General features: G+C 35.7%; 1 protein-coding gene across 6 annotated transcripts in view; it reads right to left on the bottom strand.

The window, feature by feature from the left end:
* The window catches only part of TBC1D14 (TBC1 domain family member 14), a 121896-nt gene that overhangs the window by 36635 nt on the left and 66815 nt on the right, over nt 1-18446 (bottom strand). For 5 of the 6 annotated variants that reach the window (XM_074272585.1, XM_074272584.1, XM_074272586.1 and 2 more), the window contains one exon: nt 628-746. In XM_074272585.1, the coding sequence (XP_074128686.1) occupies nt 628-746 (119 nt within the window). Of the gene's footprint in view, nt 1-627; nt 747-10637; nt 10876-18446 lie in introns of those variants that run through there. The other variant, XM_074272587.1, reaches the window with a different exon arrangement.

The following is an 18446-nucleotide window of genomic DNA, read 5'->3' as shown; positions in this document are numbered from 1 at the left end:
ATAGTGAAGTTGAAATATCTGAAATATCTAATAATTGCTTGATTATAATTTGTAATCCACCAGCAACTACTCACATTTATATAATGATTTTGTCAGAACACTAAATAAAATATTAAAAAAAAACAAATAGTTATCAGGGATCATTTAATGCAACTCTTTCATCTTGTAGATAAGAAAACTGAAGTTCAAAAATGTGGGAATTTACTCAAGATAACAATAAATTAATAATATGTAGAAGAGACAATCTAGGTTTTCAGAATCCTGCAAGGTGCTTCCTATTCTACTGTGGAAGCTCAGCTAAAATAGTAAGTTATATATAATATGTCTTGGTTCCTTAGAGCTACAGAGCTAAAGGGTCTGTAAGCTTAGGCCCTAGGATCATGTCAAATGTATTTTTTTTTTACTATTACAAATTCTTTATGTAATAAAAATAAATATTATTGGGTAGTTTTCAAAATCATTCTTGTTACACAGTTTCCATAATTATAGAACACATTTTTAAGCGTGAGCGAACCTCAAACCTTTGTTTGGGAGAGGTTGCCAATATATTATATTATGGTTTCCTTTATGAAACATAGTATTTAGCTTATTCATTAAAAAAAAATACATAACTGCAGCAAGACTTACGCTGGTCTATCTTCTAGGATAAGAGCAGTGGTGGAAAGTGGTTCAAAATCAAGATTTTTCCTCACATTCTGCTTAGGAGAAAGAGGTTTGTGAGGTCTTCCAGCTTCTTCTTCATATTCCTATATAAAAGATAAAAGCAATTAAAGAATATTGGCAAACCTAAGTGCAATGTGATTATTCACAATGAAGGAAATTAAGTTGTTATTGAAATCATTGTGTTCATTATTAAAGTCTTTTAAACCAACCAAGTTATAGTATAATGAAAACTTAATATTGCCTAGCAAGAAATAAAATGCTTTGCAAATAAGAAAGCTAGAGTTAAAGATTTCCAACAAAGTCCATCAAGTAGGAGAATTCTTTCTGATTGGTAAACCTTCAAACTACCATACAGTCTTTGTAAACTCAGTGGATCAGGCATGGCCTCTTGGCTGTGGCCCAGGACTACACTGTTGAAGGAGATAGATAGGAGGGCCTAGAGCATATTCAAAAGAGCTCTAAGAAATAACATCCCTCATTGACTTTGGCTAAGAAGTAAGAATAAGGTATCAAGCTACCCCCAGAAGCAGAAGGGATTACACAAATTCATTGAAGCAATGAAAAAACTTTAATCTGTGTATAGAATAACCAGAGCCTATGTTATCAAATTAATGAATTGTTCAAAGAATTACAGTAAATATAAATATCATCATAAGGTAAAGCCAGAGAGAACTTCGAATGAGAATAAGGAGGATAGCTAGAAATAAAAAACTGCCCTTTTTTGTGCATCTTTAATTCACAGAAATATGTGCAAAATCCTAGAGTAGGAGATGAGGAAAAGAGGGAGGTAAGACAAAGTACCTACTCCTTATTACCTTGTTGGCGAGGCAAGCCAAACAAGAATAAAACTAAGTAATAATTCAAGATTTAAATAACACTTCCCAACAACAGCATAGATGCCACAAGGTACGATTTAAATAGATGACCTCTATAATCCTTTCCAACTATAAGTATATAATTTAGTATCCAAAACATTTTTTCTGATCAATTTGATTGCGAATTAATTTTTTTTAGCCCAAAAAGTGGGAGTCAAAATGGAAAAGGAAGGAATACCAATCATTCACATTCTCATTTCACCTTTACAGCAATCTTGGTTATAGGTCATAAAAATATCATTTACCTCTACTTTGTACATGGGGAAACATGATTAGAGGTCTAAAATTATTTGCCCAGGGACGTATGGACAGTAAAAAGCCAAGCTAAGATTCCAATCCAAGTCTTTTGATTCTAATTGTAGCATTCATTGCATTATTCATGCTTCTCAGACAAAGACAAAATATTTTTTAAAGTACCAGACAGAGTTCCAGTCAAGTAGAGAGTACCATTACTGCCACCTTTTCTTTCCCCTCCCACCATCACCAAAATACTAGAAAAGGAGACTATTAGTAGGGAGAAAGGTGATGCAAGAGATTGATGCAGTCAGAACATGCTTCCTTTATGAAATGAGCTCAATAGAAGCATGAAAAATTACTTAGCCACATATCTTCCATATAGCTAAACCCTAAAATGTAAGCCCCAAAGGCTGAATTTTGATTATTAGAGAATCCTTAGATCTACAGTTCCTTAACTCTCCTATCCAGTAGAAATTCAGGCATTTCAATCATAGATCTTAGATAATAAAAATTAGAATTACAAAAGCAAATCAAACTTTTAAAATCACCTGGGTCAACCTCCTCTTTTAAAACACTCAGATCAAGCATTTGCAGATGAAGATAGCAAGCACAGTAAGCACCTACTGTGTGCCAGGCCCTTGCAAAGTGCTGGAGAACCAGAGAAAGCCAAGCTGAGTCCTCCCTGGGGGCTAGGTAGAGAAAGCAAGTGGGGTCCCACCCTTAGAGAGGAGGAGCTAGGGGCCTGCCCAGTGCTACTGCTCCCATGTTGGTTGTATCACCACCCCAGGAGGGGTTCTCAGAGTGTCCTGGCCCTTGGGGCAGCCTCAGAGGAGATCCCTCCCCTCTGTAATTGGACAGTGAGGCTGCATTGTCAAGCTCAGTGAGGGGGAAGGTGCAGTCCCCCTCTTGGGACACTTGAACACTGGCCTGCCTTCCATTATTCCACAGAGAAAGACTTTCATCTTTGATCCTTGGCCTTTTCTTCCAAATGGCTTAGCTCAATGGCACAGCAAGAAACAAAATCTAAATATACTTTCGATTTATACTCTTAGGGCTAGATAATCTAATTTGCAATGAAATACACATCCTATCAAAATAAAGGCACTAATAATTAGAACTGTTAACTGTTCAAAATCAATATAATGTGACTCAGTGTGTCAATAATAATTAGCATACAAAGTAGACCTTTATTCACTAAGGTCTTCAGGGATCAGTTCCTGTTCATTAGATTTCAGACACCTGGATTGTTTCTACTTTCCCTCTTTCCCATTTCCATCCTATTCATCCTATTAAACCTATCCTTAAAGATAGAGTTCAAATACCCCAACCTTCCCTGATACCTCCTCCTCTTTCTCCAAGTCAACAATGATTCATCCCTCACCTGATTTTTTATAATTTTGTGTTCCTCTTAAATAATCGGGTTTGGAGCTGGAGGGGACTTCAGGAGAAGAAAGGGATCAAGGCACATGAAGTGGCTTCCCTTCCCTCGGGTCTCTAATCCAGCACGGTCAGACTACTCTCTGTGCATGTTTTCTCTCTCATTCTCTTAGATGGCTCTCCTGAAGGGCAAAGACTGTTTTAAATTTAGCACAATTCTCTCACAGTGAGAGGCAGTGTGGCGTAATGGGCAGAGGGAAACCTCAGAATTACAGAGATCTGGTTCAGATCCTGTCAATTACACTTGCATGACCCTGAGCTCATTCATTTAACTCCCAGGTCCACACACATAATTTTGTCTTTGCACTGATCCAAGCAGCTCCAGAGCAGAGCTCCCAATACTAATGGAATCACAGGTCCTATAAAATAAAACCTCACAGTACCTAGTACACAGTTAATAAGTAAGTCACTAGGTGGTGGGGGAGGGGGGTCAAGCAATTAGGACTACCATAACCACAACATAGAGACAACAGCTTCAAAACAGACAAGGCAGTTGATAGAAGCCTGCAGCTAGCTATTCAAAGGGAAAACTGATGTTAAATATAGCTTGAAAGGGATAAGCCTGTCAAAATGGTCCCCATGTAGAACATGTTTAAGAGTGGCCTGTGACACTGGGAGTCTACGATTATCAATGGTAGACAGTAAGAAGCAGAGCCAATCAAGTGATCCCTAAAATTCTGTATAAATGTAGTATTATAAGCAAATCCCAGGATAGCTACATCACATATATAATTATTCCTATATCCACCCATGGGCCATACTGGCCAATGAGAATTTCCATCACAGCCTCTTTATATCAAGGCCCAGAGCCTTTGCCAGGTGCAGATGAACTCAACTGTTGTCATACATACATGATGAACAGTTCCAGGACTTTGTGGTAACTGCCTTTACTCTCAAGAGGATGACAGCTATTGACCCACTCAGGCCCTGTGATACCGGAAGGAATACAAAACAACTAACTATCAAATGTAAACCTACCTTGGAGCTAAGCCCATCTTGTAGAAACCTCTTGGTGGTCTCTTTTATATTTCCAGTCCAGTTCATTCTAGCTGTCTACCCACTCAATCAAGAATATCAGTGCAACATCTTCATCCATCTGTTTTGGTTTTTTCCTATTCCCTATGATGGAGATTAGGAAGACAACCCTCAATTCTGTCAGGCTTGACTGCCTGATTAAAGGAGAAAAGTGACCCTGATGGTAGAGAATAATCCCCCAAATTCCCTTCACCCACTGAGACAATGACTTTGTTTGAAGGTCTGTCTTTGAAAGTCTTCTTTAACCTCTTCACCTGATTCATTGTAAAAGAAAATGATTAAATCAACCTCTTTCCTCTCTCTGCCCAAATTTGTATTCTGCTGGTTCCATGATGTAGTTTGAGACTCAGTTAAATTTTTCTGGAATAACTCCATTCCACCTCTATTCAGAAGAATGCCAAGAGTTTTCAAATGTCCAGATGTGTCAGAAATGGGCATATTTCTCTGTCGAGTACAGAAAGTCTAGAACTTGGCCTTTCTTCTCTCCACCTCCTACAGAAGGCCTCTCCTGATCCCTCATCTTCCAGTACCCAACCCTGATCCATAAAACTGAAGTGATTTTATATATTCTTAAACAAGCATGTGCTGTTCCCCCTTTTATCACAAAAACTCCTTTTCATTTCAAAAGGAACCATTTCATTCATTTACTGTTTCAAATTAATTCATTCACTGTTTCAAATTTCATTTATGTCTTTGCACTCCCAGTGTCTAGTAAAGTGCCTGACCTATAACAGATGCCTAGTAAATGCTTGCTGATTAATCTTTTTAACAAATAAATGAATGAAAGAAATCCTTATGATATAGTGTTGCCTTGAAATTCCTCTCTCAAAGAAAGGGAAATAGGATAAAGGAAAATTCAAGCATAAGAACACCAGTAGGGAAGTGGGAAAGCAGAATTTATGTAAGGAGCCACAGGATTATAAGGCATCAAAGCTTGTAGGGAAGTTTGAAAATCAGACTAAAATTGTAAACTGATTAATCACATAACAGGAAATAGATAAAAGATTCTGAGTAGAAAACATGGTCCAAAATATGCATGAGAAAGATCCTTCTGGCAGCACTGTTAATGTTGGAAAGGAAGAATGGAGGCCTGATGACCTAGCTGGTCTACTGCAATAATCTTTGTAGGGAGTAATGAGGAGGTAGTGAGACATGTATACAAGGTACTACAAAAAGAAATGGAATAGGTAACTGACTGAACATGGGAAATAAAGGTGAGAAAAGTCAGATACACCTGAAGACTAAGTAGATGGGTTACCACTTACATAAATAAATCAATAGAAGAAAAAGTTAAATGAACTAAATAAAATGAGCTGAGTTTGAAATATTCAAAGTACTGGTAAAAATCCAAGTGAAAAAAAGACTTTAACAAGTGAAGACATAGCTCTGAAGCTTAGAAGAGAGGTGTTTGTGTTTCAGTCATTCCTTCATTTGGAGCTTTCTTGGCAGAGATACTGGAAAAGTTGCCATTTCCTTTTCCATGTCATTTTATAAATAAGGAAACTGAAGCCAACAGGATTAAGTGACTTGCTCAGGATCATATAGCTAGTAAATATCAGAGACTGGATTTGAACTCAAGAAAAGAAATTTCCCTGAGGAATTGCTGGGCCCAATCTTCTATATAATGTACCACCTTGCTATCCCAGAAGAACAGCTGCCCTTTACAAAAAAAGATGATAAGTAAAGCTTTAGCAATACTAGCCTAAACTATAATAGGCTGCCAAGAGTAAAGGTGGAAAAACAAGAGGCTGCCAATAGCACTTTGGGGGATCATCCACATTTAGAGGATAGGACAGGGAAAAGGAATACAACCAAGAGACCAGTCAGGTCCCATTACACACAACCAGACCAGATAATCTCTGAACTCCTGAGAATCAGGAAGAGGCAATGTCACTGAAGCCAGGGGAGGGCACAGAGTAAAGGAACAGGGGGTAGCCAGCTGTGTCAAATGCTATAGAAAAGGCTTTAGAGCAGGACTCAGGTTTGACAGCTCAGAAATCATTTGTTACCTCAAAAAAGAACAGTTTCAGTACACTGGTAAAAATGGAAGCCAAAATGCAAGTGGAGATAATAGCAAGTAGGCACTGCCCTTTGAGGAAATTTAGCAGTGAAGCTAAAAAAAAAAAAAAAAGAAATAGAAAGATAATCTCAGAGACAGCATTATCAAAAGAAGGTTTGTTGTTGTTTTATTTTATTTAAAAATAGTAAGGTTGAGGTTAGGCAGGCTCTCTAACCTGGATACCTTCATTCATACTGTTTCAAAACTCCAGAGTATATATCTTCTCCCTCCTCCCTTTCTCAATTCCTACTCATTTTCCAGAGCCTGTCTCAACTACAATTTCCTCAAATAACAGGAAATAAAATCAAAATTGGTTGAGGCAAGGAAGAAGCCACATTACAAGTGGTTTAAAGCTGAGTAGACAGTTAGAAAGTGGAAATACTGAGTAAAGGCTATTTTTTCCAAGTGTGCTAATAAAAAAAAAAGAAAGAAAGAAAAGAGACAGTAGCTGTATGGTTATAAGAAAGGTCAAGTTAAGGCTGTTTGGTTTTTTAAACAATTATTCACAATTCACTTCTCAGACTCAGTGAAACAATTTATATAGAATTATCATTAATTTAACAAGATAATGACAAACCCTTATGGAATATTATTGCTCTGTAAGAAATGACCAGCAGGAGGAATACAGAGAGGTTTGGAGAGACTTACATGAACTGTTGCTGAGTGAAATGAATAGAACCAGAAGATCACTATACACTTCAACAACAATACTGTATGAGGATGTATTCTGATGGAAGTGGAAATCTTCAACATAAAGAAGATCCAACTCACTTCCAGTTGATCAATGCTGGACAGAAATAACTACACCCAGAGAAGGAACACTGGGAAGTAAATGTAAATTGTTAGCACTACTGTCTATCTACCCAAGTTACTTATACCTTCGGAATCTAATACTTAATGTGCAACAAGAAAATGGGATTTACACACATATATTGTATCTAGGTTATACTGTAACATATGTAAAATGTATGAGATTTCCTGTCATCGGGGGGAGGAAGTAAAAGGAGGGGGGGGATAATTTGGAAAAATGAATACAAGGGATAATATTATTTTAAAAAATTACTCATGCATATATACTGTGGAAAAAAATTCTAAATAAAAAAAATTAAAAAAAAAAAGATTATGCAAACCTTTACAAAGAAAGATTCTCAAAAGTATAAGATCATATGACCCTGGGCAAGTCATTTAACCTCAATTGCCTCAGCCAAAAAAAAAAAAAAAAAAAGTACAAGATTACTATACAGCACTAGAGCTATCACAAAAGAATTTTTTAAATCCAAATCAGAGACTCTTAATGTATACCTGAGATTATAATACTCTTTAATTAAATCAGACTAATTATTATTACTGTGTATATGCTATTACATTATGTTGATGTTATTGACCTTATTCAAAATTATTTTTTCCCACAAATATTCAAGGATATCACCAAGTCAATTTGATGAGCCTGAAATTAACCTCTGAAATGAAATTGTTTTTACTAATTAGCTACCATCTATATGAAAGATAAGCCAGTGATTAAGAATTGACTTTCAGTTGTAAATGATCTTTATTAAAAGTAGCAAATATAACTAATATGCTTCTGTGCTAATAAAAGATACCCTATAGGTTGTTTAATGAGTCAACAAACAAAAAATTGAATACTTATTATGTATTTGCTTTATCTTATATATAAGATTGTGAGATATAAAGACCAATTAAAAAATGAAAAAATAGTTTCTGTCCTTGAGGAGTTTTTAGCATATTTTAAAAGCATACATTAAAAGGAAGACAACAATAAAAGCTGTTAAATAAAATGGTTCATTTTCTAAGTGCTATAAGAGTTGAGAGAGAGAGAAAGACAGAGGGGGAAGGGGGAAGAGAGAGAGAAAGAGGGAGGGAGGGAGACAGAGAAGGGAGAAAGAAAGTCACTGTTAACTGATGCTATATACCTAGATGGGTGAACAGAATTTGGACAATAGAATGGAGAGGCAAGAAGAACATAGAGAGTGAGTAAATGAAACTATTTACAGTAAAGATAAATGATCTGGGAAAAATATATGTAAACTTCACAAAATTTAAAAGTACAAATAATGCTAATGCACAGAGAATATTTTTTATCAAGTTTCACAAGCTTACTTTGTTCAATAGAGAACCTTCTTCAATTTCAGGGTGTACATTTCAAGGCAGAATGGGATGGCAGAAAGAAAACTGATTGGATTTGGGGTTCAAAGGATAGAATTTGCTACTCGACACCTATATGAAAATTCTGGGTTAATTATAATTGAATTTTATTATTTCTTGATTATTTTTGAATCCTATGATCTTATATCGTAGGGCCAAGATACCAACACTACTTGGGGTGCTGTTAAACATAAAGATAAAGATAAAGATTAAGATTAAGGACCTTATGGTTTGCTGTAAAATGTTAAGAATAAAGAGAGAAATCTCTTATGCTTCTAAATTTATAACTAGGAGATAAAAAAGATAAAAAGTATGCTAACCAAAAGGCAGTTAGAAGTAAACAGGAAAAAAAGGGAAGGAAGAACAGTATATAAAAGAAAATTATGCTGATAATAATACTAGAGTTCCAACTGTGATACATGAAAAGAATCCTAAAAATCTGATTATTTTGATCATATTAATTTGGGCTTCCTTTTTAAACTCCTGGTTTTGCAAGAATCTGTTTTAGGTTAAAAAAAAAAAAGGAAATGTTAATTAGTACCTATGGCATCTAGACAAAAGGTATTAATGCTTATTTTTGACTAAGTCATCCATAATGCAAAAAACTGAATATTAAAATACCTTAATGAGATATAAAAATATCTTTGGAATAAACTGTACTAAAATATCGGAGAAAGTACACATGACACCTATTAAAAGATTTAGTTGGAAAAAAAAGTCACTGACCCTGGAGCTACTATGCAGAAGAAGGGAAGCTTTTTGTCATCTAATATTAAGAAATTCTTTTTTCAAAATGTTTTGCTTCAATAGAACCCATTTTCTAGTTCAACATTCTGTCATTTTTTTAAAAATTACATTTATTTGGTAAAAGTGGTTTCAGAGTCCACAGACTTTTTTCTTTCCATTTTATTGGCCGAAAAATCCACAGAACCCTAATGAATGACTTTACTTCTAAAGCCAACTGGAATTACTACTGAGGCTTCATTTTACAATAAGCAGCAAGCACCAGAACATGGGAGTGGCTCGATGTTAAATAGCTCAAGCTGCAAGAATTTTTTTAGCGTGTTCATATGACTATAAACAGCCAGTGTTTATATACCAATGAATATTTCCAAAAGGGTATTCACTAGGCTGGAAAAAATTGAAGGGGAAGAAAAGAAGGAAGAGAGTTTTGGAGCAATTTTCATGAAATCTTTTTTTTAATCCAAGATATAATCAAATCAACAAGCACTCATTAAAAATGCCTACTATGTGCCAAGCATTATGCTAGGCACACTGAAGCTCCAAATACAAAGAATGAAACAATCTCTATTCTTAAGAAGCAACCTCAGGCAAAACAAAGAGTACACTCTTTAACAACCCAAGCATATACTAAACTTTGGACATTACAGGTCACTCTGCATCAAATATTTTTACACTGTATAAAATTTTAAAATAAATCCTGGGTTTCCATGACAAGTCATCCAGCTTCTTTATCTTGCCTAAAACCAAAAGAAAAAATGCAAGAAAGGCACAAAGGCTTCACCAATTCAACACACAACTATAAAGTCTCTCTGACTATACAAAGCAAATAAGATACAAACCTTATAACACTCTTTAATTACGTGTATGACCCATTTATGTCTGGAAATATTTTAAATTTAAAGTAACATGAAAAATAGATGAAACTCACGGTACCAATTAAATGGTCTCGGCCCTTTATTTTTAACATGAAAGAATTCATAGAGGAAAAAAACACATTTTGTCAATTTTCTATACATAACAAGCTTTAACTTGGGTTTTAAATAATGTCACCTGAGATACGGGGCAGGCACTTGACAAAATGTACCAAGACTAAAAAAAAAATGTACATTTTACAACGGAGATGGAAAATCTATGTCTAGATCAACAGAAAGCAGACTATTTAGGATGTATAAAACAAGAAAGTTCTGCTCCAACAGCTCCACTTTTTGCTCAGACAGAAAGCTTCTATACCGTAGCAGACAGATCAATGAACAGCCCAGCTGGGTACAAAGAGAAAATGTCCTCTGGCTCTGCACAAAGGACTCCGCAGCCGGCCTCCCAGGTAAGCAAAGGGGCATGGATGACGATGCCCCATGCAGGTGGCCCCAGGCAGAAGCCTGCTGCACACCCACGCTGGAGGCATCATGCTGGGCAGCTCTGCTCACCATGAAAGCTGCGGGTCCTCAGCGATCCTCGGGCTGTACCTCCATGGCCCCCCGCATCACGTCAGGCGCTCACCCCGTCACCATCCTCACCAGGCCAGCTGCACTCACGCAGGCAATGCTGAACCCCGGTCCTCCAGCTCTGGGGCTGCTGGGCCTCCCTCCCCTATCTCTGCTTTCCTGCCAGAATCAGAGCAGTCTGCATGCAACTGAATGTGCTCTCCAGCTTGGAGAAAGCAGGCGAGCTGCAGCAGTCACATTAATCATCTGCAGAGGCAACACATCCAATCAGTTCTCTCTATTTTCTTCTATTATGCCTTAACATGACAAGCCGGGAACAAAGGAGGAGGACCCATCCCGGAGAATGAGTTGTCACCTTTAGAATGTCATTACACAAATATCCACGTGATTAGTGGAATTTTCCTTAATGATTAAAAATTTCAGAGTAGAGTCCCAGTAATAAATCAGAACGATGCTTGAAAATATAGTAATTCTTTAAGACAAAGTAACACACTGGAGTTTGTTTTCTAATCCAGCTGTTCATAAATCTTCATTGTCACTACCTTGAGACAAGGTACAACTAATGAAATAGAACTACATCTTAGAATGGCTTCCATTTTGTGCTGACTATCTGTGGCTCTCAGAAACTTAAGGATTACACATTTGACAATTTTCTGGATAACAGATGTACTATCTAGAAAGATTTACTTCACCCTGGGACTAGATATCACAGAAAAACGACAACAGAGAAATCTTTTGTTTTTTCACAGCAAAACCCTATGGTACAATCATTCATAGTGACTTCATTTTCTTACAGTCATCAGATTAATAACTTTACTAAACGTCCTGGGGGAACAGCAGATTGAAAATCTAATCTCTTTAGGCCTAGATTTTCTTATCTACAAATTTAGATTTAGACTGAGAAGATACCATCTCTGTTTAAGCAAGAATGATCGTTTGTTATGGAAATACTATTCAATATGCAGATGAACTAAAAGACCTCTGAGATCTCTTTCAGGTTCAGTGTCCAAAAACATTCTGCAACCTAACTCAAGCCATACAACTAGCAACTAGAGACTGAAAAGGAACAGGGTTCCAATGAGTTTGTCTCTCTGCATTTAGTTACTAAGTTAAAAATACAGAGCAAACACACCAGTATTTTATCAGCTGATTTATGGATTTGTATAACCATTGTAAAAAGTAATTTGGAATTACACAAATAAAATGGCCAAAGGTTTGACCCAAGAACGTCAATGACAAAAGGAGATTCCATGAGCACTAAAATATTTACAATAACTCTTTTAGTAGTAGAAAAGAATTGGAAACAAAGTAAATATCCATCAATTGGGAAACAACTAAATTGTAGGATATGAATTTAATGGAATATTACTGACATGAGTTACTAAGGGACATGACAAATACAGAGAAGCATGGACTTACATGAACTGATGCAAATTTAGAGGTAGCAAAACAATATATATGACATCATTGTAAACAAAAAAACAACCCCCCCAACAAATCAAAAATGAACATTATGAAATTATAAAGAATAAAACTGGTCCCAGGGAAGAGATATGAGAACACAACTCTATCTGCTCTTTTGCAAAGATTGGGGGAAAGGAGCTTATAAGTGTGACATACTGCAAATAACCTCAAATTTTTTTCACTGTTTCGATCAATTTTGTTGATTTGTTCTATTTTTTCTTATTTTCTTTTTCTTTTTTTTTTTTTAAGTCTTTAAATAATGGTTATCTGGAAGGTAGAAAAATAAGGTCATGGGAGAAATGTAAGCAATGTAAAAAAAAGTCATTAACAAACTGTTTTTTAAAATTTAGAACCAGATTATAAAAAAAGAGATAGAGGGAATAATGTGGCTCGAGTACAGTATACAAGGAAAAATTAACTCTTCCACATAGATAAATACTCAAATGAAAATCAACTAAAATCCTGTGTCAACTGAAAGAGACAGAAAAACTATAGATAAATATCAATGTGTTTAAGTACATAAAAATGCATTCAAATGAAAAATGGCCCAAATTAAGTCTATTTGATTTCTGAACTAGTGATTATGATTCAAGAGATAGGATCAGGAATCTTTGCAAATTATTCTCTAAAGACACTGATCTAACTGCTATGCCCAAAAAGGTCAACAAAACATTGGCCATTATTAGGAAAAATGCTGGGGGGGAAAAAAAAAAAACAAAAAACTCTAGGAACTAAATTATGGTGACTCTGCATGTGAAAACTCACATATAGGACTAAGAAATGTATCTCCTAACAGATAATATACCTTGAAAAGGTTTAAACGTAGCTAATAAAAATTATGGGCTTGGAATTTCATAGCTGATCCAAGAGATCTAATCCAAATCCCTTTAGAAATAAGGAAATAGGAATCCAGAGAGAGAAAATGGATTGCGTAGAGGACTCAAAAGAGCAAGGACCAGGAAGGAAAAGTTTCTAACATCTACCTTACTATCTATTTCCTGTAAAACACACAAATAGAGAATTAGGTACTAACAAATAACAACAGATGTCAGCACTGGGCCACAAGGGGCAAGGGGCAGGTATTAAAGGGAAGTAAAAGAAGGGATTAGTATTAGGAGACTGAAAAGTAGGGATAGGCTCATAAATTGCCAATGATTTAAGTGCTAGTGTTTATTCTGTGCCCAAGGTCAATATGGAATTATAGCTCATACTCTGATGTACAAATCTAAAGTCATGGCCAGGTATAAGTGGAGTTCAGAAAGGCAGACATTTTAAAGAATAACATATCCTGAGTAATGACAAAAATACACAGAAATAGCATAAATCAGAAATCCTAGTAATAAGACTGAACAACAAGAGGCCAACTAGGCAAAGATCCTAAAAACTCAAATGGGTCAAGACATCCCAACAAATAAGTCATCAGAACTCCTATGACAACCCTGACAAGGAAAGCAACCCTATGCATTCTCAAACTTCCAAAATTTAAATACAAGTCAGTTTATTAAGTCACTGTTACAATTGTTAGCACTACTGTCTATCTACCCAGGTTACTTATACCTTCGGAAGCTAATAATTAATGTGCAACAAGAAAAAGGTATTTACACACATATATTGTATCTAGGTTATATTGTAACACATGTAAAATGTATGGGATTACCTGCCATGGGGGGAGGGAGTGGAAGGAGGGAGGGGATAATTTGGAAAAATGAATTAAAAAAAATACAACTCTCTTCTGGGCTATCAGAATATCTGGGCTATTAAAAAAAAAAAGTCACTGTTACAGTCAATATAGTCAAGGCATAACAATCTTAACAGAAGGCTCCTATAAGATATGTCAATTTACTAGAACTCTGGGTAAAAGAATCTCAGAAATTTCTGGAATACTTATTTAGATCTATCTTTAAGCAGATCTTCCTTAAAAAGAGAACATTTGAGGATGTAGCTTAGAACCTTTCTTAAATCAAGCAAATTGCATGAATAGGCTTTACCCCATGCCAAAGATAATTCTTAAAGACAATACATTTTTTCCTTAAAAAGTTTCATTCCAAAACTAATTTATATTAATGAATAAGATACCATTCAAATTAGCTAAATTAGAATGGATAGCAAGAAAATAGTCCACAACATAAAAGATAATTTATCCAAGCATGTATGAAATCATCCTTTTCATGAGTGTTGCAAAACTTGTTATTAAACCCACTTCAGGAAATTTAGCAAGCACTGTAATCTAAGCATTAATGAAACTGTCAACATAAGGACTTCTACTATGAGAATCCACATGGGACTAGGATTGAATCCAGGCTTCAATACTTGAAAACAAGATGATCAGAGAAAGCCATTTTATTTCTTGGAAGCCCAATTTTCTTTATCTATAAATTAATTTGATAACAATACTTGGCCTACTTACTTCAATATGGCTATTGTGAGAAAAAACTTTTAAGAGTACTACGGAAATGTGAATTCTGTTTTGCATGTTAGAGTTGTTAAAAATAAGTCTTAAATTTTCAGGCTTGAAATGAGGTTTAAACAGTCTTTTCTCTAATTTGACATGCTATTTAGATTATAATGCTTGTTTAGTTTTACTTCTATAAAATAACTTTCACTTCAGTGATGGCCTATAATTTAACCACTACTTACTATGATAAAAGTTCTCTAGAGTATTCTTACCTAAAAGTGTGTGCGTATCCAACTTATCTACAACAATGTTGTTTTTGCTGGAAACTGAGTGGATGCCCATCAATTGGAGAATGGCTGAATAAATTGTGGTATATGAATGTTATGGAATATTATTGTTCTTTAAGAAATGACCAGCAGAAGGATTTTCAGAAAGGCCTGGAAAGACTTACTGTTAGGATTCTCACAAGGTGCTAAGTCACTGAAATGGATACAATTATCTAATTTAGCATGGTACTTAACAATTCTCTAGTTCAGTAATGTATTTACTAGAATTCCATGAGATTCACACCTTTAAGAGAGCATACTTTTAAGGAGCTCCCACAAGCCCAGGGAGTACCCACAAGCCCATTCTCTGGGAGGATATAAAAAGTCGGGATTCAGTCAAGGAGAGGACTTCCCGGGAGAACTTCAGGAAATTCAGGGTCAAAGAGGACTTTGGGAGATTCAGAACTAGGATTGACTTCTGGGGGATTCACAAGGCAGAAACTCTTGAAGGCAGAGTCAGATTTATTCCCACGTCTACCTTCGTGCTGCCTGGAGACATTGGGGAGGACGAGAGGCTGGAGACTGAAGGACAAACCTTTAGATTTAGAGACATTAGGACAAAAGCTCTTGGGAACCAAAGAGAGAGAGAGGCCTCTAAGAAAACGAGCTGAGCCCCAAGTGAAGGAAACAAGACTTGAAGGAGAAAATAAAGGATCTGGAGATAAGATTTGGAAAGAGACAGTAAAGGACTTTAACTCCTGGCTGAATTTGGGATTATTGAACTGAACTGAAACTAAGGCTGCTCCCAGAAGCTCCCCAAGAAATATGCTCCCAGAGAAGAATTACAATTTAGAGAAAAGAGAACATTACAACTTACATGAACTGATCATGAGTGAAATGAGTAGGACCAGGAGAACATTATATACTTCAACAACAATACTGTATGATCATCAATTCTGATGGACGTGGCTCTCTTCAACAATAAGATGAACCAAATCAGTTCCATTTGTTCAATAATGAATAGAACCAGCTATACTCAGCGAAAAAACTCTGGGAAATGAGTGTGAACCACTACATAGCATTTCCAATCTCTCTGGTTCTGTCCACTTGCATTTTTTATTTCCTTCACAGGTTAATTGTACATTATTTCAAAATCTGATTCTTCTTGTGCAGCAAAATAGCTATATGGATATGTATACATATATTATATTTAACATATACTTTAACATATTTAACATCTACCTGCCATCTGGGGGAGGGGATGGGGAGAAGGAGGGGAAAAATTGGAAGAAAAGTTTTGGCAATTGTCAATGCTAAAAAAAATCACCCATGCATATATCTTGTAAATAAAAAGCTATATTAAAAAAAATGTTGTTTTTGGTCCTTGAGGTCAAAGGCCAAGGTCTGATTTGGCTTGTTTTATCCTGTGCTCCATACTATCACATAACTGAGAATTTAGAATAGTCAATAAAACGTTGATTATTATAGTACTACATAACTAATAAATAAGTGTAACAAAATAAGCAAATCTACACACAATGGCCCTTATAAATATGTCATTTCCTATACTATTTCTTCTCCTAATAATGCCTACAATCACATTAGCTTTTTTAAAAATTTGGCAACCATTGAACTACTGATTCATTTTGCTCTTAGAAAACTACAAACCCCAGATTTATAATTAGTAAAGTTCCCTCCTCTCTTCATTTTGGGGTCTAGCATATTGAAAGAGCTTGATAAATATTCTGCTTATCTCTTATTGAGTGATTCAGAATTGTTAGCAGTGTAGGCACCAACTGTCTCTGCTGCTTCTTCTCTTATTCATCTTTCCCATACACTTCTTTGAATCCCCAGTCTTCTCTGCCCTTCACTTCACTGCTTGGACCAAAACAATGAAAGACTAAAGTTGCTCTGCTGGATTGCTTATTCCAATCTTTTCTTCTGATTCACTCCTCTTAAGTCTATTCTTTAACCTCCTTATAATGTTGTATAATCATCCAATTCCTCCTTGCTCTCCAAGTCTATCATTCCTAGACAGGTCTCACTTTCCTACCTTCCAAGTGTCAGACTATCAACTGGAACTGATGCTTCATTCTCCTATCATCTTGCCAAACACCAAACCTGAGTTACCATCTTGTGCTTTTTTAAGTCCTACTAATTAATATGTGGCCAAAAACTACTAGAAGAAATCACAAAATCACACTGACTGGATCCATACCAATTTATGCTTCCTAATGTCAATTGGCTCTTCATATCTGTACTATTATCCTTTTATCATGCTTCCCTTTTCAACACTTGAATAGACTACATCACAATAGCTGTTTCAAACCTCTTCTCAAGCTATCTCCTTCCGGTCCCTCTTAGCAGAGGACATTGTCTTCTGTTTTGCAGATAGGAGGTCATCCATCATGAAATTCCTGTTCTCAAATCCTTCTTTATACCTCAAACCCTCCCTAACACCATCCCTCATTTTCTCCTCACTTGTAGAGTCTCTGAAGAGGTGACCCTTCTTAGCAAAAGCCAACAACTCCATCTGTGTCTTTGAAAGTGTCCCTTCCCATCTCACAGTCTTTTCTATTCCAGTATTCATTCTTCCTTATCCATGAATTCAATCCCTACCATCTACAACTTGCTTTAAAAATTCTTCCATAATGGAAAATGCTATCCGCAAAGAGATTGAATAGCATATTATTTTCTCCTTTTTGTTTGTTTGCTTTTTATTTCTTGATTTTTTTTCCCTTTTGGTCTGATTATTCTTGCACATTACAAATGTGAAAATATAATTAAAAGGATTGTACATATTTAACCTCTATCACATTGCTTGCTGAGGAGGTACTCAGGGAAGGAGGGAGAAAAATTTGGAACACAAAGTCTTACAAAAATAAAAGTTGAAAACTACCTTTATGTGCATTTTGAAAAATAAAATACTATTGAGAAAAAAAAAATCTTTCCATAATCAGGCCCTAAAGCTACCTACCATTCTCTGTATCTTCTCTCTTTCAGCATTAAACTCTTAGAAAAAGCTGTCTCCTCCCTATTTTTAAAAACTCATTCAACTGCAATATTGTCCAATGGCAATTAGTTTTCTGACTTTCCACTCACTTTTCAACCACTTGCCATCTGATTTCCCAGCCTACCAATCAGCAAACTGGTCACAGCAAGGTTATTAATGACCTCTTAACTGCTAAATCAAATAATCTTTCTTCAGTCCTCAAAGTATTAAGATCAGAGGAAAACACACTTGAGAGTAACTTTGATAGTATAGTGTAAGAACCCTAGACTTAGCAATCAGAATACCTCATTATAAATCTCAGTTTCACCACTTAGTTAGCATTGTTAATTGTGGACAAGATACAGCTTCTCTAAACTTCAATTTTCTCTTCTGTGAAACAAAGACATTACTATGTTGGTATGAATGAATGAATACCATTTCCCCAGATATGGTTTGTATCAAATCTGAGTGTAGCATGTAATCAGTATTATTTTTTGCTGCATATATCTAATTTTTTCCCTTTCAAAGAGATTCTATTTTAGCTAGTGGATCTATATATAAATCACTATTGTATTTACTATCACTCTATCTTGAAGGCAAGTATGTTGAGAACTTGGTAAATAGCAAAATAACACAGAAATATGAACTATGTTTTAAAAATGTGTTCAAACTAC

This window comes from Sminthopsis crassicaudata, chromosome 6 (assembly GCF_048593235.1).
Source record: "Sminthopsis crassicaudata isolate SCR6 chromosome 6, ASM4859323v1, whole genome shotgun sequence".
In the NCBI taxonomy this organism is placed as follows: Eukaryota; Metazoa; Chordata; class Mammalia; order Dasyuromorphia; family Dasyuridae; genus Sminthopsis; species Sminthopsis crassicaudata.
This window is presented reverse-complemented; position numbering and strand designations above follow the sequence as displayed.